This window comes from Rhodotorula toruloides, assembly GCF_000320785.1.
Source record: "Rhodotorula toruloides NP11 unplaced genomic scaffold Scaffold8, whole genome shotgun sequence".
NCBI lineage: Eukaryota > Fungi > Basidiomycota > Microbotryomycetes > Sporidiobolales > Sporidiobolaceae > Rhodotorula > Rhodotorula toruloides.
The window spans coordinates 422,644-441,678 of NW_015622968.1; the positions used below are offsets into that span (position 1 = coordinate 422,644).

The 19,035-nt window shown below is 61.8% G+C and overlaps 9 protein-coding genes and 1 pseudogene across 10 annotated transcripts; 5 read left to right on the forward strand and 5 right to left on the reverse strand.

Annotated features, from left to right (window-relative positions):
* Window positions 1-838: 838 nt before the first annotated feature.
* RHTO_07844 (D-arabinitol dehydrogenase) lies at window positions 839-2,905 on the reverse strand (the record flags this gene model as incomplete). Its single annotated transcript, XM_016421500.1, has 12 exons — window positions 839-857; window positions 929-987; window positions 1,050-1,106; window positions 1,174-1,237; window positions 1,300-1,404; window positions 1,504-1,516; window positions 1,582-1,746; window positions 1,812-2,076; window positions 2,205-2,234; window positions 2,443-2,551; window positions 2,635-2,643; window positions 2,709-2,905. The coding sequence occupies 12 exons, from the start codon at window positions 2,903-2,905 to the stop codon at window positions 839-841; spliced, it is 1,092 nt and encodes a 363-aa protein (XP_016274093.1).
* A 589-nt stretch (window positions 2,906-3,494) lies between these two features.
* On the reverse strand, window positions 3,495-4,794 carry RHTO_07845 (uncharacterized protein; the record flags this gene model as incomplete). Its single annotated transcript, XM_016421501.1, has 4 exons — window positions 3,495-3,581; window positions 3,655-3,725; window positions 3,886-4,079; window positions 4,142-4,794. The coding sequence occupies 4 exons, from the start codon at window positions 4,792-4,794 to the stop codon at window positions 3,495-3,497; spliced, it is 1,005 nt and encodes a 334-aa protein (XP_016274094.1).
* A 413-nt stretch (window positions 4,795-5,207) lies between these two features.
* RHTO_07846 (hypothetical protein) lies at window positions 5,208-6,950 on the forward strand (annotated as a pseudogene; the record flags this gene model as incomplete). Its single annotated transcript has 5 exons — window positions 5,208-5,422; window positions 5,479-5,600; window positions 5,661-5,805; window positions 5,865-5,924; window positions 5,987-6,950.
* Window positions 6,951-7,245: 295 nt separating this feature from the next.
* On the forward strand, window positions 7,246-7,918 carry RHTO_07847 (uncharacterized protein; the record flags this gene model as incomplete). Its single annotated transcript, XM_016421502.1, has 6 exons — window positions 7,246-7,251; window positions 7,316-7,327; window positions 7,405-7,467; window positions 7,551-7,580; window positions 7,716-7,778; window positions 7,865-7,918. The coding sequence occupies 6 exons, from the start codon at window positions 7,246-7,248 to the stop codon at window positions 7,916-7,918; spliced, it is 228 nt and encodes a 75-aa protein (XP_016274095.1).
* A 340-nt stretch (window positions 7,919-8,258) lies between these two features.
* Window positions 8,259-8,701, forward strand: RHTO_07848 (uncharacterized protein; the record flags this gene model as incomplete). Its single annotated transcript, XM_016421503.1, has 4 exons — window positions 8,259-8,296; window positions 8,358-8,378; window positions 8,451-8,516; window positions 8,590-8,701. 4 exons carry the CDS (start codon window positions 8,259-8,261, stop codon window positions 8,699-8,701), a joined length of 237 nt encoding a protein of 78 aa, XP_016274096.1.
* A 249-nt stretch (window positions 8,702-8,950) lies between these two features.
* Window positions 8,951-10,227, reverse strand: RHTO_07849 (pyrimidine 5'-nucleotidase; the record flags this gene model as incomplete). The annotated part of the gene is made up of 8 exons (XM_016421504.1): window positions 8,951-9,009; window positions 9,068-9,316; window positions 9,383-9,485; window positions 9,553-9,741; window positions 9,801-9,865; window positions 9,933-9,980; window positions 10,051-10,143; window positions 10,197-10,227. The coding sequence occupies 8 exons, from the start codon at window positions 10,225-10,227 to the stop codon at window positions 8,951-8,953; spliced, it is 837 nt and encodes a 278-aa protein (XP_016274097.1).
* A 204-nt stretch (window positions 10,228-10,431) lies between these two features.
* RHTO_07850 (uncharacterized protein) lies at window positions 10,432-11,193 on the reverse strand (the record flags this gene model as incomplete). The annotated part of the gene is made up of 2 exons (XM_016421505.1): window positions 10,432-11,010; window positions 11,074-11,193. The coding sequence occupies 2 exons, from the start codon at window positions 11,191-11,193 to the stop codon at window positions 10,432-10,434; spliced, it is 699 nt and encodes a 232-aa protein (XP_016274098.1).
* Window positions 11,194-11,990: 797 nt separating this feature from the next.
* On the reverse strand, window positions 11,991-13,500 carry RHTO_07851 (transcription factor; the record flags this gene model as incomplete). Its single annotated transcript, XM_016421506.1, has 3 exons — window positions 11,991-12,888; window positions 12,947-13,020; window positions 13,099-13,500. The coding sequence occupies 3 exons, from the start codon at window positions 13,498-13,500 to the stop codon at window positions 11,991-11,993; spliced, it is 1,374 nt and encodes a 457-aa protein (XP_016274099.1).
* A 200-nt stretch (window positions 13,501-13,700) lies between these two features.
* Window positions 13,701-14,778, forward strand: RHTO_07852 (uncharacterized protein; the record flags this gene model as incomplete). The annotated part of the gene is made up of 4 exons (XM_016421507.1): window positions 13,701-13,723; window positions 14,018-14,099; window positions 14,159-14,554; window positions 14,626-14,778. 4 exons carry the CDS (start codon window positions 13,701-13,703, stop codon window positions 14,776-14,778), a joined length of 654 nt encoding a protein of 217 aa, XP_016274100.1.
* Window positions 14,779-16,600: 1,822 nt separating this feature from the next.
* Window positions 16,601-19,022, forward strand: RHTO_07853 (glucose-6-phosphate 1-dehydrogenase; the record flags this gene model as incomplete). The annotated part of the gene is made up of 8 exons (XM_016421508.1): window positions 16,601-16,741; window positions 16,935-17,027; window positions 17,324-17,692; window positions 17,822-18,023; window positions 18,087-18,163; window positions 18,221-18,651; window positions 18,719-18,825; window positions 18,889-19,022. 8 exons carry the CDS (start codon window positions 16,601-16,603, stop codon window positions 19,020-19,022), a joined length of 1,554 nt encoding a protein of 517 aa, XP_016274101.1.
* Between the last annotated feature and the right edge of the window lie 13 nt (window positions 19,023-19,035).

The following is a 19,035-nucleotide window of genomic DNA, read 5'->3' on the forward strand; positions in this document are numbered from 1 at the left end:
AAGGAGGCGCGCCCGCGGCCGTCCTTGATTGCGACGACCACGGGCGTGGTCCCATGGGTGGGGCTTTAACAAGCGAACTGGAAGAGTCGAATCTACTCTGAAGACGTCCCTCCACTCTTGATCGGATCTCTTTTTTGGCTGGCCTGCTCTCTTTCTGAGGGGCCTGGTCATGACAGATTGAGCACTATAAGCGACGTTACATTCCCCTTCTACTCTTTTTCACTGCTTCTTTTGCTGGCGTCGGCCCGTGCGTTTGGTAGACTCGCGACGCTCCCGCAACGAGACTTGCCTTCTCTTCCATCTCCGTTCTTGTTACGTGAGCTGTGAGGCTTACAGTCGCCACGGGCATGCGTATGAGCTGGTAAGGGAGACGAGTACGCCGCGGCGAGAGACGGCAGTCGCGAGGCGGGACGAGGAATTGGAGGAGGAATGGGAGCCCAAGGATGGCGAGCGATTGCCGTCACACTACCGCGGACGAAGCGTGACGAAGAGCATGTCGCTGTGGGCCAGACTGCGATGAAGCTGCTCAGGCAAAGTGGAGAGCGAAGACGAGGATGGGAAGGTCGGCCCGTCTCAAGCATTCTCCTCTCGCCAACGCTTCGCAGCGGACGCCCTCTCTGCCCTTCTTTCCATCGATCATACTTCTCAAAATTGCATGCCAAGAACGAGAGGCTCCGAAGCGGAAGCGGAAACGAGCGAGAAACGAAAGTGCGAGTTTTTGACGACGGCGACGATGAAGAGACTGTTGGGCCGCAGGGACAGATGAGAGAGGGTGCGGAGAGGGTATGTTGTACTGCTGATGGGATGCGGAGGCGAGGCGAGGGTGCAGCGCGGTGGCTTAGGTGAGGGTGTAGCCGCTGCAAGCCGACACGAACCGTTCGAACGGTCAGTTTCAACTGATACGACGTATGAATGGCTCGCTACGCACCCGTCGACACGCAAGTCGGCTCCAGTAGTGAATGCGGAAGCGTCGGAGGCGAGGTAGATCTGCGGGATGGCGGGAAGTGAGCCAGAGTCTTCCGGAGGCTCTGGAGGCGAAGGAAACTCACGACGGCGCCCTTCAGGTCCTCCGGCTCCCCGATCCTGTTCATGGGGGTTAACGAGGTCTATAGTAGCCTCTGGAGGTCAGCGGGCAATCGAAGGCGAAAGGAAGGAGGCGAAGGGGAGACGTACCCAGGCCTCGCGAAGTTCTGGCTCGCGGTCAAGGATGACGCGCGTCAAAGCAGTCGCCATGTATCTAACGCGTCCTCGAAGCGTCAGCGAGAGACGGTGGAAGTAGACGGAAGCGCTCGAACGCACCCAGGCGAGATGCAGTTGACCCGGATGCCCTTGGTCGCCCACTCAACGGCAAGGGACGCGCAGAGGTGCCGGACTGCAGCCTTCGAGGCGTTGTAAGGCGCTTGCCTGCGGGCGAGGAGGCGAGAGCAGAGGGGAAGGAGGAGGAGGCGGAGGAGAGGAAGGTCAGCAAGGCGGAGTTTTGGACGACTTGAGACGCGAACGCACGGCTGAGGGATGTCTGCGGATCAAGCAGAAGGTCAGTACATTCTCACTATGCGAGCGAGGCAGGGAAAGCTGACGCACTGACGGCAGCGCCCGACATCGAGCCGATGAGGACAATCGAGCCCTTGGCGTTGCGCTTCATCATGTCCTTGGCGGCCTCGCGAGCACAGTAAAAGGAGCCCTCGACGTTGACTCCCATAAGCTTGCGGAAACGGTCGGCTGGGTAGTCGACGGCGGCGTAGTTCTCTGCGAGACGATCCGGTGGTCAGTTTCGCTCGAAGGATCGCGCGGAAGGAGGTCGCTGCACGCACCGACGATGCCAGCAGCCGTAACGAGCGTGTCGACACGGCCAAACTTGTCGATAACAGTCTTGAAGCACTCCTGGACGCTCTCCTCGCTCGCGACGTCGCACCCGAGTCCAATAGCCTTGATCTCGCCCTTCTTGGCCTCCCCGTGCTCCTCGAACCACGAGACGAGGTCGACGGCGGCTTGCTCGGCCATCTCCTTGTCGAGGTCGAGGATGGCGATCGCGTTCGAGCCGGACTCGGCGAAGGTACGCGCGATCAGGTTGCCCAGCTGCGCGCAAAGCCGCGGGTTAGCACCGAGGTCACTCGTGTTTGCGTTGATATCCTTCTCCGCCCCCGTCTTCCCCAGGAAGGAGAGGAAGAACAGATGACTTCAGAGCCGAAGGAATAGCGCCTCACACCGCGAGCCGCGCCGGTAACGACACAGACCTGCGCGCCATACGTCGCAAAACGTCAGTACACGTTCGACCGCGGCAAGGGAAAGTTTGTTGGGCGTCGCGGAGCGGCGGGACGGAGCCTAGGGAGGGAGGAGAGTGATCGAGCCGAAGCGACGGCTCGTCCTCCGCAGTGGAGGCTCCGCTCGACAGCGACGACGACGACGGAGGAGGGAAAGGACGAAGCAGTGAACGCAGCGCACCTTGTCGGTCATGGAGAAGGAAGCGAGCGTGCGGCGAGTGTGTCGGCCGACGTCGACGTCGGGACCCTCCATCGAGTGGCCCAAGTCGCCGGGCGGGAACTCGGCCTCACTGCGCTCGCGAGGGAGTGTCAGGTTCGTCGAGCGTGCTCTGTGGACCTATCGAGCTGTCGAACGAGTCGCAGGGGGACGTACTCGGGGTATCTGAGCGAGAAAACGTGGTTAGCTCGTTCGACGGCTTCGACTCGCGCTGGACCTCGGGAACGCACGGGATCTTGATGTCCTCCTTGACAGCGACGATGGGTTCCTGTCCCTCGAGTACGGCGGGCGAAGACGAGACGTGGCGACGAGCGAGGGTCGTCTTTGCCGGGGACGAGACGAGTGGTGCTGCTGCGCGGGTGGACGAGAGTGCCCTGCGTGGGACAGCTGCTGTCCTGAGTGTCTTTACGACCGAGCGAGTGAACATGGCTCAAGCAGCGATGCTTCAACAGTTGAGCGAGAGTTGGGAAAAGTCGAAAAGAGCGGAAGCGAGCGAAGAGTGGAGGAGGGGCGGTGCAAATCTCCTCAGCCGGGCCGAACCCGTCGTCATCTGGACACGTCAGCCAGAGCACAGGCCAGCCGAGTGAACGAGGCGCGAGCGGGGAGTGGTTGCGAGGGAGAGGGAGAGCGGGTGCGAAGGAGAGGAAGCAGGCTCTTGTCAACTGGCTTCGACCGACGAACTCGGGGCAAGGGTCTAGATACGTTGCCGTTACTACGCGCGCAAGGCGAGGTGAGGGGGGACAATGCTACAAGAAGTAAGCGAGAGAAAGATGAAATTGTCGCTTCGAGGCGAGGAAGACGGGCTGTACATAATGTGTGTTGTTGCGAGGGTGCGTGATAGTGTCTGTTGGTAAGCGCTGGAGGAACGAGAGGTGCGAAAGTTGGAGGTTCGGGTGAGAGAGGAGACGGCGGGAGAGGAAGAACGAGGGACTAGGCGGAGATGGTGACGAATCCAGTCAGGGTGCCGATAGTGAATCCTCCCGGGTTGACCTGAGCGCCGTATCGTGTCGAGGCGATCAGGCAGCCGCAGTCAACGAGCGCGAGGCGAACGGCACGCGCGACGTGACGGCCGACGCGGCAGATGAGAGGGCAGAAGAAGGAGTCTTGTAGGGTGGTCAGCCATCGAGTCATGTCAACATGGGATGGGAGGAGAAGAGTAGGAGATGTGGGACGCACGATGGGACGGGTTGTGAAGGTGTAGGTGCCGCCGTTAGTGTCGGTCGAGAGGGGAGGCGTCGTGGTCGCGCCTGGTGGGGTGGTGGTAGATGTTCGAGGTGCGGATGAAGCGGACGACGGCGAGGAGGACGAGGAAGGCGACGAAGAGGAAGACGGGGACGTGGACGACACTGCACGGGTAAGTGGGTCACTGCTCGTCAACAACGGAGCGGGACGGGATTTTTCGCGAACCGGGTGGACTCGTCGTCGTAGCGGAAGACGAAGAAGAGGTCGAGCTAGAACTCGAGGACGAGGAGCTCGAGCTCGAGCTGGACGAGCTGGTGCTGCTTGAGCTTGATGAAAAGCTAGACGAGGCGGAGGACGAAGATGAGGAAGAGCTGGAAGACGACGAGGCTGAAGAACTGCTGGGCGTGGTAGTTGTGGATCTGCGGGAACGAAGGTCAGCCGCGGAACCCGAGAAGGACAGAGGAGCCAGCCGCCGACTTACGAAGTCGTGGTCGAGGAGGAGCTCGGTGGAGGCGTTGTCGTTGGGCTCGATGTTGTCGGGTCGGGCACGGTGCTGCTGGCCGTGGACGTCGAGACGACCTCGGATGCTGAGCTCCCGCTCAAAAAGCTCGTGCTGGTGAAGAGGACGGTTCCGACGCTGACGCTACTGCCGGTCGGCCGGTCCGACGAGCTCTTCGAGTCGCTCAGCCGCGCCGCGTTGTCATTCTTCTTCGAGTTGTTCAGCCCGACGCCCAACCCAACTCCGAGACCAATCGCCAATGCCGCGATCAGCCCGCAGATGGCAGCAATCACAAGCCACCGTCTCCGCCTCCACCAGCTGTCCTGTCCGTCGTCCCAGTCCTCGCCCAGCCCGTACGCTCCCGCGCCCGCCGCACCTCCAGCCGCCGCACTCCGCCCAGGCGCCCAATAAGCCGACGAACTCCCCGTATCGCTCCCCACCCCGCTCAGGGGCCGCTGGCCGCTCGACAAGTCGACCATCTCGGGGTCTTGGCTCAGCGGGAGGGACGAGTAAGGCTGTTGGTTCGAGAACGGGTCGGCAGAGTAGCGCGGGTGGATCTCTTCGGCTAGCTCTTCTCCGCCGTAGGGGTTCATCCCGCCTGGATGAGGCGAGTTGTAGTACTGGTTGTAGGCCATCTTGGCGGCGGGGAGAGGTGTGAAGGGACGGCAGGGAGGGGAGACGGATTCGCCGAGGCTGTGCAGAGAGTATGTTGTCAGCAGACGTCGGGAGGAGCTGCGGTGAGCTGTGTGCGCACCTGGTGGGTCTCTGACTACGCTAGCAAAGAGAAAGGCTGTACAAGAAGCGAGAGACGGTGTGCGAGCGAGCGGACGAGGACAAAGCGACGAGGATGAGAGGGTGGAGGAGGAAAACCGCAACAACGGGACTGCCTAGCTGGACAGACTAGCTCAGAGAGTAGTACGCAGTCGTCTTGTTCGTGAAAGTCTCGTAGCGAAGCGAGAAGCGAGCGAGGACGGCGACCTCCTTCTCCTCCTCCTTGCGAACCTCTCTCTCCTGCCACTCACAGCGACTCCTGCTCGCCAAGCTCTTCGTGATTGCAGTCCTGGCTCGTCAACAGGCTCTCCCTCTCTCTTTCGAGCTATACCGCCCGCTCGGCCGCTCGCTCTCCTCCCCTTGCGCTTGCCTGTCCACCCTTCTCCCCTTCCGCCGCGACCCGCAGGATGGTATAGACGAGCGGGATGAGTTGAGGGACGCTGACGAGATCGCCGCCGTCGAGGTCCTGCGCGTACTCGACCCGGAACACCAGTGCGTGCCCGTCCTCTTCCCTTTCACTCTTCGTTAACTCATGCTCCTCCGCGCAGAGAGCCGTTCGTCTCACTCGGAAGACTGTTTCTCGCATGCTCTGTCACGCCCCTCGAAGGACTGCTGCGTTTCAAGCTCGACAGCCTTACCTACGACATCTCGATCGGCGGACTTGCGCCGAGTCAGTCGCGTTTCTCCTCAACTTCCTTGCATGCTTCCCACTCATGCGGGTCCCACACAGTCCTCGACATCTGGGTCCCCCTCAAGACCGCTCGGGACGTCGCGAACTCGCTCGGCCGGCTCGACGAACTAGCTGCCTTGCTGGACTGGCAGACGAGGCGGGCATGGAGCGTGGAGGACAAGGAAGAGGGCGGCCTTGTTCATAAGTGCGTCTCATCCCCCCCGTGCTCGCTGGGAGGTCGTGGCTGATGGCGAGGTGCTGCAGCTGGAAGATCTCGAGCGACTTGATTGATCCGCAAGATTACAGCACGGCCAGCATGCTCGAGTGCGTCCGCTTCCTCGCCGTATCTCGATCAATCTACTGACGAGCTTGCCTGACATTCACAGCACCCCCTTCGCGCGCATCGAGCTCCTCTCGCCCGGCTCGCAAGTCCGCACGCTCTTGCCGCCGCTCGCATCGCTGCCCGCCTTTGTATTGTGCGAGCCGGGGGTCAACGAGACTTGGGACATGTTGTGGAGCAGAATTGTTGAATGGAGTGTCAGGGAGTACGAAGGGTTGAAGGATAGGCGGGAGGAGGAGGAGGAGCGGGCGGATCTGGAGGAAGTCGCCGGCGACTTCCAAGCGCTCGACTCGCAAGACGTGCGAACGCGCGCTTTCTACGACTCTGCGCCCGTCGTCAACCCCGAGCGCGATTCTGCCGCGCCAGAAGCAGGCGCCGACCGCTTCCCTCCCTTCTTCGCCTCCTCCCTGTCATCCCTTCTTGCACTCCTACACCTCATACCGAATGTACCGTCCTCAACCTCCGACTCACCCTCGTCATCGCGCACTCGAGCACAACCCGCCCTCTTCTCGCACCTCCCTCACATCCCGCCTCTCCCCCGCTCCTCCTTAGCTTCACCCTCCCCTCTCTCGCTGAGCACCTCGTACCCTTCACAGCAACTCTACCTCCTCGACACCCTCTCCCGCCTCTTCATACACGCCTATCGGTCACACCTCGACTCCCTGTCGCGGGAACGGTTCGAAGCGAGACGGAAGAAGCGTGAGGGGAGGGAGAGGGAGAAGAAAGATTGGCGTGAGAGGGTGGAGGGACGGCTGAGAGGGCTTGAGGGGGAGGTGTTGGGCGTCGGTGGGTCGGAGGGAGTAAGCAGTGGGCTAGAAGGAGGATTGTCGGCTCAGCTGGGCGCGCTGGAGGAGCAGGTTGAGCGGCTTACCGGGATGTTACAGACGTCGATGAGGGATTCGAGGGCACAGCGGGAGTCGTGGGGGGAGCGGCGGTTGCTCATGGGCGCGGCGTTCGTCGCTGGGTTGGCGGTGGGTGCGGCGGCGATGGCGGCTTCGGCGGCGGCGTAGGGACCGCATAGTTGACTGCAAAGCCTTCTCAGTCAATTGCCCTTACCCGCAATGGCGGAACGCTGGCGACGTTGACCTTGACCTGGTCCTCCTCGACTCGTCACCTCTGCTCGCGAGCTCAACGTCTCCCGAGGCCTAGTGCGCCTCTGTCCACGTCCGTGAGAGTCCAAAGAAAGCCATTGCGCTTTATCGCCAGCCCGACTTCGACGCTCAAGCTCCCCGATGCCCCGCCCCCTCGAGCCAAGTCCCTTCTTCCCCTCCTTCCTCTCACGCCTCGCCTCGCAAGTCACCCAGGATGCCCGTGAGTGACTCGCCTGCACTCTAGACGACGTTAGGCTGACGCTTGACCCCTTTCCGGCACACAGAAGAACGCTCACGTCCGTCGCCGCCCGCCTCGTCTTTTCCGCCTTTCAGCGCCTTGCACATTGCAGCTAACGTCTCGGGGCCCTCTCAGGACGTCTACCACGGCTGGCACGGCATGTCTGTCAATCCGCAGGCCTCTCCTGCTCAGCAGGCGGTGCGTTTCGATCCATCTTCTCCTGATCTGCGGGGTCTCGTTTCGCAAAGCAAGGCGACTGTCATTCACGGTCACTACTACAGTACGCCAGGGAGCAAATGGCCCAGACAAGCGTGCGTTGGAGCCTTCTCTCCCGTTTTACGCTGTGTATTGTTCGTTGACATTGACGGCCCTCTCCGCCTTTTCCTCCTACTTTCACGCCTCTATACGCCCTCCTGCGCCTCGGGACACCCTGATGACGTCCACAGAGCCATTTCCATGGTCATCACGGGGCCGCCCACAACGAAACGGCGGGAGATCAGGCCAAGTCGGTGCGTTCTCGACAGCTTCGATCCGTTCGAGTACTCCTCCACCTGAGAGGCCTGCTGAGCTGAAGCAGCTTGGCTCCCTCCCACAGAACGCCATGCACGGCATGCAGCAGACGCAGCCCGACGCCTGGAAGAACCGCTGAGCATCTCGAGGGCATGGAGGTGGAGGAAAGGAAGAACCGCTTGTCGTAGGAGGTTGGGCGATCCGCTTGCGCTTGAACTGCACTCTTTCCGAGCTTGAACAGCTTTAACGTTGCGCGCGAGAGTGTCTGCCAAGCCAGATCGTCGTAGACGTTCACTCGAGTTGGCAAGGTCCGCGTTCTCCTGCTCTCTCCCTCTTCCCGCTAGGCTGCACGTCTCTCGCCGCCTTCCATTGATCTTACAGAGGCGCTACAGCAGCTACACTCTGCCAACAGCCCCGGCGAAGCCAGCGTATCGCCTCTCTCGCCCCCATCCTCTCCTCGTCCCCGCATCTCGCGAAGGATGGGACTCTGCTTCTCCCGCCCGTTCGCTCCTTCCAGGCAAGCCAAACGATTTTCTTTTAAGCTGTACTGACGCTGACGAGAACCCCGCGACTCGCAGGCGCCACCACCACCATGTTGTGTGCGTTCTCTCCCTCCCTCTCCGCGATCTCTCCGCCAGCAGACTCATGTGCTTTCGTTTGAACGAGCGCAGCGTCACCTCTCCTCCTCCCCCTCGCCACCGCCACATGCATCACACCGTGTCCGTCCATCCCGCGCCGTGAGTCCACGCTCTCCTCTTCCTGCCATCCCGTCGGTACTAACTTGCCCTGCGTTCTTCCTTCGATGTACAGGCGCGGACCTACCTTCGGACCGGGACCTGGGTACGGACACGGACCGCCGAGGACGGTGGTGGTGACGCAGGGAGGCGGACCAGGGATGGGAAGGAGGAGGAGGAGGTGGTGAAGCGAGCGGAGGAGGTGAGCGCTTGAGCAGAGATGACGCACAGCGATTCAGCAGGTCGGAAGATAGGTGTGCGCTTGTAGCGGACATGCAGGCAGGCAGGGACGCTTGACGACTCGACTTGTAACACTATACACCTCGGTTGCGATAATCTCGATGGCATTCAACGGCGTGACGTCTGGTACTGCTTCTAGATGCGCACAACTCATATGACATGCGGGAACCGGGGAAGACGATGGGGTATGGAGGAGGCTAGGAGGACCCGTTGGCTGAGGGACTCTTGAAGACCTCGCGCCAGACATGTCGCAGTTCTGCGGGCGGTCAGCATCAGTCCAAAGCGCTCAGCACAAGAGCGACGGCGAAACGCACCTTCTAGGTCGCTAATGACGCTCACTCGCGCCGCCTCCTTCGCCGGTCCCTCCTTGTCCTCATCAAGCGGCATCTTGTCCAGATCCTCTAGCCGGTTCTCCTCTGCTCCCGCCTCGTCAAACAGCACGCAGTGACCCCAGCCAAGCGCGTTCGCGCCGCGGATGTTGAGGGCCGAGTCGTCGACGAAGTAGAGGCGGGAGAGGGGCGGAGGAGGGGAGGAGACGGCTTCGACGGATTCTTGGAAAAACTCTGTAGCGTACAGAGCTGTCCGTCAGGCCGGACGTGAGAGGTTGAGAGGTGGAAGCGCCGACGCACCTGCTTCAGGCTTGCAGGAAAAGTCGCCCGCTCCGTAGTCGCACGAGACGATTCCCTCGAAGAATTCCGAGATGCCTAGCAGCTTCAATACTCGGACAGCATGCTGCGCGTCGACCAGCGCGGGAGTCAGCGGTCGCTTGCGAACGAGAAGAAAAAGGGAACTGGCTCACGTTGACATAGGCATTCGTCAACGCCCAAACATGACACTTCTCCCGATCGATGTCTCGCAGCAGCTGTTGTAGTCGAGGGTCGACCTTGAGAACGGTTTCGAGGGGAAGAGCCTGGTCGCAGTGTTTGTCGTAGTCGAGCGGGTCGACCTTGTGATGCCGCACGAGTCCTCGGATCGCCAGGCCGTACGTCTGTGGCGATGAGCGGGTCAGAGAGCGACACGGCGCAGGATGGGGCGAGCGTTACGCACCTTGTAGTACTCGTGGTGCAGGTGCGCCGCTTCCTCCTCCGTCAAGCCCAACTTGCGAAAGTACGCTGCACACCAATCGAAGCAAGGGTCAGCCTCCCGTCAGTTCTACTCTGCGCTCGACCCTGCGCGCACCTCGAATCTTATCCTTCATCAGCTCCGCAATCCCAGCCTCCTTCGAGTCTGCGAGGAGGAGAACGTTCCGCCACTTCGTCAGCTCGCGCTTCGCCCGTCGGTTGGGCGTCGGACGCACAGAGAGTGTTGTCGATGTCGAATAGCACGATCAGCTTGTCGTCCAGCGGGGACGGTGGGCCGCGAGGGGTGCCATCGTTGTTCGTCACCAGGGCTGTGAGAAGCGGGTAAGCGGTGCGGGGCTCAAGGGCGCTGGATCGAACTCACTTGATCGCTTGTGCGTGCGTGGAACAGTCATAGCGAGCGAGCAAGCGAGCGTTAAGGACGAACAAGCACCACTTGCTCGTCGGCGGCTCACCCGCGGACAACGGCGACGACGAAGATGCCTTTCTTTTTGCGAGTCTGAGGACACGGAGAACTGTACAATGCAATCGTATCTACGGCAACAATTCTGGGACAAAGGAAAGGAAGGATGCGAGAGTGTCTGTTCGCAGTGAAGCGTTTAGGCGACTCCGCAGGCGGGCTGGGGCACGACGAGGCGCAATCCGGCACGACCGTTGTCGGAGAAGCCGAGTTCGTACTGGTGAGTCCTCGGAAGCGTTGGCGCAGGAGGGGAAGAGAGGCGGGACGGGATGGCCTTCGCCTCGAGGACCGGAAAGTCGTGCTTCGGCCAGCTCTTGTGGCGGTAGTACGTCGCGATGCACTCGTCGAAGGAGAGGAGTGTCTGGTAGACGGGCGCCATGTAGGCGGAAGGATGGAGCGGCGGAACAGGGTGAGTGCCCGTCTCGCCGGCGAGCGAAGGAATGAGGTCGAGAAGGGCCGAGAGGCTGAAACGGTCGATGTCGCGCCACAGGTGCGTGAGGGAGGCGTCGTGGGATGCGGAAGGGACGATGGAGGGAGTGGGGAAGTCGAAAGTCGCGTCGTTAGGAGTGCGAGGCGGAGTGGGAAGACGAGACGACGCCTCGCCAAGCGCGTTCTTGCCAGCTTTCTTTGCGCCCTTCGGTCTGGACAGGCGTCGGCGAGTGCGTGGCGGCGGTAGCGGCAAAGTGGGAGATATTGGCGAAGGAGGGAGGACAGGGATCTGGTCGACGCGAGTGTGCACGGTCAGCTTCATCCGCTGCATATGGAGAGAGAGAGAGCGCACCGACTCGTCCTCGAGTTCCTTCGAGACACAACCACGCTTCGTAGGCGAGCGTTTCTGCTCAGCCGACGTCGAGCGGGTATCGCGAGGGGTAGTTGAGCGAGCGGAGCGGGTGGCAGGCATCCTGCGAGTTGGTGAGAGCGTCAGTAGGCGAAGGACGGGCGGCGAGTATGCTCGACGCACCTGGCAAACGAGCGTGACTGGCGGGAGCGAGTGAAGAGAGAGGGAGAGAGGGAAAAGAGGGTGAAGGATCGAGGGTGGAAGCGGCCGGTGGGTTCGATCGACCGGGGAATAAGCTTAGCGTGGGAATCTGGCAACGGCCGAGAGACATCTCTTCTATCGAAGCAAGAGAGAGGAGTCGGAGCGGTCCAAGCGAGAGAGGAGGCGAGCGTCGCCGCAACGAGCGAAAGCGCTCGCAATGCGTGTGGATGTCTGGTGCTGCTCGAGAGACCTCACTTGAAGCTCTGAAAGCGTGTGCACTCAGCTGGAGGCGGTCCGGTGGTAGACCTGGTCTTTGCCTCGAGAACTGATGAGCGGCGGTGAGCGAGAAAAGCGGATGCCGTAGAAGGGTGCGACGGCGTGGAATAGCTGGCACGGAGAGTTCCGAGCGTAGACGATAGCAGCATGAGGGAGGTCGAGGGCGGACGAGGAGAAAGAGACGGGGCGAAAGCGCGAAAGAGACGATCGCCAGGCTCCCACGCTCCGACCGCCTTTCGCCTCTCACTGGCTTGCGGGACTGTCAGAAGTTCCTCTCGTTGAGCGCGAGCCGAAGCAAGTCTCCGAGCGAGCAAGAAGACGGTTCTCCAAGCGAGCCAAGCCATGCGAGGTCTATTCCGACGAGTCAAGCGAGTGTCTCTACCCATGCGAGCTGTACACGATGCAAGCGATGCGTTCCTTTCTCCAGTCTCGTCCACCCGTCCTCAGATCCCACCGCAGCGCATGAAGCCGTCATCCTCGACCTCCTCCGCCTTGACGACAAAGTCTCCCTCGACGCCGCCTGTCTTCGTCCAGCTCGCACCGGCATCGAAGGCGTCGTCGGTACGACAAGCCCAGTCGGCCCAGCACGGCTTGAGCTCGACCTCGGGACTGAGGGTAGCCTGCAAGCCGCGCGGGCGGAACTTGGGCGGCGAAGAGTGTGCGAAGGTGGGCGATGGGAGGGCCGGCAAGGCGGAGGGGAGGAGAGCCGGAAGGGCGGTCGGCGGAAGAGCAGGCGAGGGGTTCGGAGAACGGATGAAGGCAAAGTAGGCGGTTGGCGAGAGAGGCGAGGCGGGACGACGAGGAGGTCCGAAGGCGTGCGGGCGGGACATGGTTGGCGACGGATGGTCGACGAGGGCGTAGAGAGGCTGAGGAGCCGGCTGCGCCGCAAGAGGAGCCCGAGCGGTGCCTTCTGCGGCGAGACACGCGAGCGAGGAAGGCGGCTTGTCAGGAAATGAGGGGAGGGTCGGGGCGTGGACTTTCGGCACATAGTCGAGGACTGGAGGTGAAGGAGGAAGTGGCGGAAGAGACGGGGCAGGCTGGCTCGTGAAGCGCATCGAGGCGAGCTTGATGGTGAGGCTGCGCTTCTTCGGGGTAACCGCCTCCGTCTCCTCCTTGGTCTCATCCGTAAGCTCCTCGACAGTAGCAGGCGAGATAGGGGGAGAAAGCGGGAGACCCTCGGTGAGGACGGACGACAGAACATCCGGCTTGAGGAGATGCTCCGCGTCGAGTCCAGCGCGCGAAGCGAGGTCGGCCATCTTCTTGCGCAATGCCAGCGCCTCGCTAGCGAGCTTGTCGAGCGCGGAATCGTTCTCGGAGGGGGCGAAGGTCTCGCGCTCGTAGCTGTCGGGAGCAGGACGATCAGCTGGGTCGACGAAGCGGGAAGGGCAATCGCACGCACAGAGGGGTCGCGCGATGCCAGGTGCAGACGGTACCATGCACGATGCAGCTTCCGCAGACGGTGTAGTGGTCGCACTGCGCGGTACGCGGGAAAAGTCGGCGATGCAGCGGGACAGCTGATTCGAGCGAAAGAAAAGACCTCGAGACACGTACCTTCTCGCGCCGCTTGTCGCAAGGGTCGCAGCTCTTGTTGTCGCCGCGCTTCGGCTGGTAGTCTGGGTTAATCTTACCAGTCGAGTGACAGAGCTTTGCGATGATGGCGGAGAAGCCGGTCTGCGACGGCGTTCTCGGCGTCGCAGGCGGCGTGGGAGGCTCGTGACGCGTCTGATTCGTCGATGAGCTAGTCGCAACGGCAGGAGTAGCGGGAGGAGAGTCGCGCCTGATGGTCGAGCGCGTCGAGCGACGCGAAGGGGTCAAAGGCTCCTTCGCTCGTTCGGGCGACGAAACCGTTCTGCGCGGCCTCGGCGGTGCCCAGGCAAGCTCTGATGCGATCGAAGCGGTCTGGCGAGGAGAGCGAGCCTTGCGCGGTGTTGCAGGCGGCGTAGTGAGCGGCATGGGGGAAAGAGCGTCTGTACGAGCAGCCACAGGAAGTCAGCAAGGGGCAGCACGGTGAGACGAGAGAGGTCACGCACGATTGAAGGAGAAAAGGCGAGTGCCGAAGCGAGGAACAAGGAGGAGGAGGGAGGAGGGAGAGGGAGGAAAGCTCGAACGGGACCCGCGAGTTCGCGCGGCGCGCGCTGCCAGGACGCGTCGCCATGCAGAGCGAGGCCAGCCAACGGTTCGTCAGGAGCTTCGTCGGAGAGGAGCGCGAGAAGGGGTCCGGGCGAGAGGAAGAGCCGGCGTCTGTGGAAGCGGTCTGGGGCAGCGTGCGAGCAAAGAGGCGGATTGACAGCGGTGTATGCAGCTCCTTCAGCAGCTCACCAAGCGCACGCAGCGGAGCGAGGCTGGTGAAGAGGACGAACCTGCGAACCTCCTGCTTCGCCTCGAACTGCTCACTCGCCCACGCTCTTCCCGCTTTGCGACCTTGCTGATGGCTGACACGACTGCTCTCACCTTCGACGAACGCGTCCAGCCGAAGGCGCCTCCCCACACTCGACTACGCGGACCTCAAGCGCTTCTCGAGGACGTGCAGGCCCTTCCACGAGCTCGAGAAGGTGCGTCAGGAAGCCTGCCTGGCGCGCGCGGCTTCGCTTGTTGACGCTTGACCCTGCAGTCGCCCTCGCTCCACCTGAAGCTCTTCAGGCAGCCCTCTGACCCGGCCAACCCGCTCAAGGCTGGACAGCCAGTTCGTTTCCACCCTGTCCTCGACGTCACCTGGCTCAGCCGCCCCGATCTCGACGAGGCCGACATCACGGTCTTTCCGAAATCACGCAAACGCAACTTGGAGGAAGCGGACGAGCCGATGGAGGGAGCTGACCCTTCTGACAACGACGACGAGAGCGACACCGGCTCTGACGGCGTGAGACACTACAAGCCGCTCGACTTGCCCGTCGCCGCCGAGTACGCGACTTCTCCGCCCTCCACAAAGGTCATCTTCCTCGCCGGGACCGGCCCAGTCATGGCAGACAAGCGCGGCGTGCGCGTCCGCTCGGTCATCGAAGCCGTCCGAGTATGTGGGCGTCGCCAGCTTCCGCCGAACACAAGTTCAGGTCGCTCATCGAGCGCGGTGTGGGTCTGGAGGGCGGTCCTGAACCGACCGAAGAAGACTTGGAGGAGCTCGAGTCGATGACGATGTGGGACACGCTTGGCGACTGCACCTTCTGGGCCGGAATGAGCAGCGCTCGCGCTGTTGGCGACGACTCGGTGGCCCTCCGTCCGAACGAGTTTGACTGACTGCGCCGCTTCTTTTTCTGCTCGCCGGGTCGCTTGCTTCGGCGCGTCTTGCTCTGCATCTGGCTCCTACATTCACGCTGACCGTGCGTTGCCCTACAGAGTCTCTCGTACGTTCGCCGCTCGCAATTCACTTGACCTTCGCAATCGTCCTCCTTGCCTTCTGGCGAGCCCATTGTACGTTGCGAGGCTCGCCTGCATTCGTCTAGACCTTCACTGCTGCTGCTAGTCCACGCTCGAAAGCGCTCCCCACTTGGCTCGCCAAGTCAGCTGCCCTTCCCGAGAGCGACTTCAAGAAATGCCTCTTGCGCTTCTTCACCACCTTCGCTCCAGTAGCCTACGTTCACAGCACTCACAACCATGTCAGAGAAGGCGAGTCTGCCCTTCGCTGCCCCTGCAGACCGCCTCGACTGACGCCTGCGTTCTCATCACTTTTCCTCCCCACCTGTCCTCGTACCGCTCTCTCGCCCTCGACGGCCGGCCTACTACAGCGCATCGACTGGCACTCCATGATGATGACGGAGGACGACCCGATCAAGGTGCGTTTTGCCCTTGTCGCTGTTCTAGCGGAGCCAGGAGGAGAAGAGCGACTCGAGGCCGCACTTTGCGATGGCACTCCTTCAGGATGCCAGTGAGATGCGCTCGAGGAGCTCCGTCAGTTGTTGCGCGAGAAATTGTCGCTGTGGACGCGCGGACGATGCGGACCAGTTCGACCAGGCCTTATTCACGCCAGCTAACCCTTTCTCTCTGTCTCTCGTGCGCAGATCCCGACTCCTCGCATGGGCACTCCCGCTCGTATGGGCACCCCTCGTATCGCGACGCCCGCCCGCATCCCGACTCCCATGCCAGCTCACACGCAGGTCCGTCTCGACAGTCCCCTGTCCCTTTCCGCCCGACTGACCTCTACAACTTTCCCGCAGTCCGAGGCCGCCGTCTTCTACCAGTTCCTTGAGGCGCACGAAGACCACTCCGCAGCGCCCACCCCTACCGACGTCTGGCACAACGCGAGCTCCCTTTTCGCCTTCATGGTCGGCTCGGCCTGACAGGCTTTCACTCCCTCAGCCGGCTATGCGCGTCGACCCTCACCTTGACGCCGACGCTGCATACTCGTCGCTTCCACACTGGGCTTGGGCTTTCGAGGACTGAAGGGTCTAGGATAGGATTTGGGCCGGGGCACCTCTCTTGGGTTTCTGGCTGTACATACTGTACTCGTCTCGCACTGCATGCCGTCTCGCTATCCTGTTCTGCCAATCTCGGAGCTGGGCAATGCAGGAAGCGAGGCGGCGGTCGCGCCCACCTTTCCGCTTGGGAACACGCATACAGTACATTATGTATGCAATTTTTGGCTCGCTTTCCAACAAGCACTGGTGGTTTAGTGGCAAAATTGGACATTGCCAAGTTGATTACTTCGACGTTGTCTAGCCCCGGGTTCGATTCCCGGCCAGTGCATCGACTTTTTTGCTAGCTTTTGCCTCCTCTCCCTGCCCCTTTCGTGCGTACGGCGGGCTCCAGCGACTTTTTGTACACAGGTACAAAGGTTAATAAAGCCCTCAGAAGCCCTTGTACGATGCCGAGTTACCGCTACTCGGTTGGCGCTCTCGCTCGCTTCCCTACAGTCGCAGAATTTCGCCGGTTCCGTTGATTCGCCCAGTAAACACTTGCAGAGGGATCCAGGTCCACACCGGCACACTCTGCTGCTGCTGACGGAACCGCACCCGCACACTTCGCTCCTTCACCTCCACCTCTCGTCGGCACTCGCTGCACTCTGCGCAGAGCCACTTGAACCACTCAGACCAGCTCCCACACCGCTCTACCACACGCTACAATGTCGGGCGTAGCCGCTGCGTCGCCGTCAAAGACGGGCGAGATCTCTGGGACCGCTTCGGGCGGCGATTCGGCTCACGCACTCAAGGCTTCGACCACGATCGTCGTTGCAGGTGCCTCGGGCGACTTGGCGAAGAAGAAGGTGCGTCCGCTCACTCTCACAGTCGTGTTGGGGGCGAGAAACGACTTGATCGCTCGGGCATGACGCATCTGCCTGTACCGAGGGACGCCGCAGTGCGATGTGGCCTGATGGGGGCTAGGACGGCCTGATTCAGTCCCAGGAGTACTATGGGACAGGCCCGCTGACCCGCCCGCTCGTTGATGCCGCCTCGCAGACCTTTCCGGCCTTGTTCGGCCTCTACAACAACGGTTTCCTGCCCTCCGACATCCGCATCATCGGCTATGCCAGGACAAAGATGGACCCCGAGGTGAGCTTCCATGCGAGCACGTTGTCGCCCCGCCAGGCGACGAGGGATGCGGCCGGACGAGCGACTCGCGGTGTGGGGCAGGGTTGCGTGCGCGCGAAGTGGAGGTGTGTGGGTCGATGCAGCGCATTGGCGCTTCAATCGCGGACACATAGAGTTGAGGCTGAGGTTACGGAGGGAATGGCGCCGGCGGATAAGGCGGATCGCGACGAGGAGGTCTATCTCAGAACGGCGGACCTTCGCAATGTCCATCTTGCACAGCGACGGAACTGATGCCCTTCCGCCCGCCCCGTGCGCAGGAGTACCACAAGCGCGTCACGCAGTACATCAAGGCGCCGATTCCCGCCATGAAGAAGAAGCTCGAAGAGTTCCTCGAGCGCTGTTCGTACGTCTCGGGCCAGTACGACAAGGACGACGGCTTCGAGGAGCTCGAGAAGGAGCTGAAGAAGTGCGAGGAGACGTACGAGGACAAGAAGGCGCCCAAGAACCGCGTGTTCTACATGGCACTCCCGCCCTCTGTCTTTACCGTCGTCGCCGCCAACTTCAAGAAGCACAACTACTCCGAGGGCGGTATCAACCGCATCATTGTCGAGAAGCCGTTCGGGAAGGACCTCGAGAGTTCGAGGGAGATGCAGGTCGACTTGAAGAAGGAGTGGAAGGAGGAGGAGGTGCGTCACGGGTCCCGGCCGAAGGACTTGCGCCTTGCTCGCTCGTTGCGATGTTCTGTGCGACGGCCACGCCTCACACGGAGCATGCCGAAACGCGCAAAGGCCTGAGCCTGACCGTTGCATCCGCAGATCTTCCGCATTGACCACTACCTCGGCAAGGAGATGGTCAAGAACCTGCTCGTCCTCCGCTTCGCCAACGTCATGCTCGACGCCTCGTTCAACAAGAACCTCATCTCGAACGTCCAGATTACCTTCAAGGAGCCATTCGGGACCGAGGGTCGCGGCGGTTACTTTGACGAGTTTGGCATCATCCGCGACGTTATGCAGAACCGTGAGTTCGCTCGCGTAGGGTCCAGCTGTGGTACGTTGCGGGCTAACCGGGATTCGCACGCAGACTTGCTCCAGGTCCTCTCGATCCTCACGATGGAGCGACCTGTCTCGTTCTCTTCGGAGGACATTCGTGACGAGAAGGCGAGTCGGGCCTGCCAGCGATCCAGACTAGCACGCTGACGCTGTCCCGGCCCGCAGGTCAAGGTCCTCCGCTACATCCCCGAGATCAAGTTCGAGGACGTCCTCCTTGGCCAGTACACGGCGAGCGGTGACAAGCCCGGCTACCTCGACGACGAGACCGTCCCCAAGGGCTCGATCTGCCCGACCTTCGCCGCGTGCGTCTTGCACATCAACTCTCCTCGATGGGAGGGCGTCCCGTTCATCCTCAAGGCCGGCAAGGCGCTCAACGAGCAGAAGACCGAGATCCGCATCCAGTACAAGGACGTCACGCAGGGCATCTTCAAGGAGATTACGCGCAACGAGCTTGTCATCCGTGTCCAGCCGGGCGAGGCCGTCTACCTCAAGATGAACTCGAAGGCGCCGGGCCTTGCTATGCGCACCGTCCCGACCGAGATGGACCTCACGTACAAGCGCCGCTTCAGCGACCTCAAGATCCCCGAGGCTTACGAGTGCGTCGCGGTCCGCCCCTGGGGTGTCTCCTAGCTCGCAGCTGACGCTTCGTCCCTCCCCCCGCAGGGCCCTCATCCTCGACGCGCTCAACGGCGACCACTCCAACTTTGTCCGCGACGACGAGCTCGACATTGCCTGGAAGATCTTCACCCCGATCCTGCACTACATCGAGGGTGCGCTGCCTTCCCTCCGTGCCCTTCGGCACCCGCGCTGACTCGTCCCTTGCCCGCTCGCAGAGAAGAAGCCGAAGCCTCACGGCTACGCCTACGGTTCTCGCGGACCGGAAGAGCTCGAAAAGTTTGTCCAGGACAAGGGTGCCTTTGTCCGCTCGAGCGCCAACTACACCTGGCCCAGCACGTCGGTCCTCTGAGGAATTTGCGTTT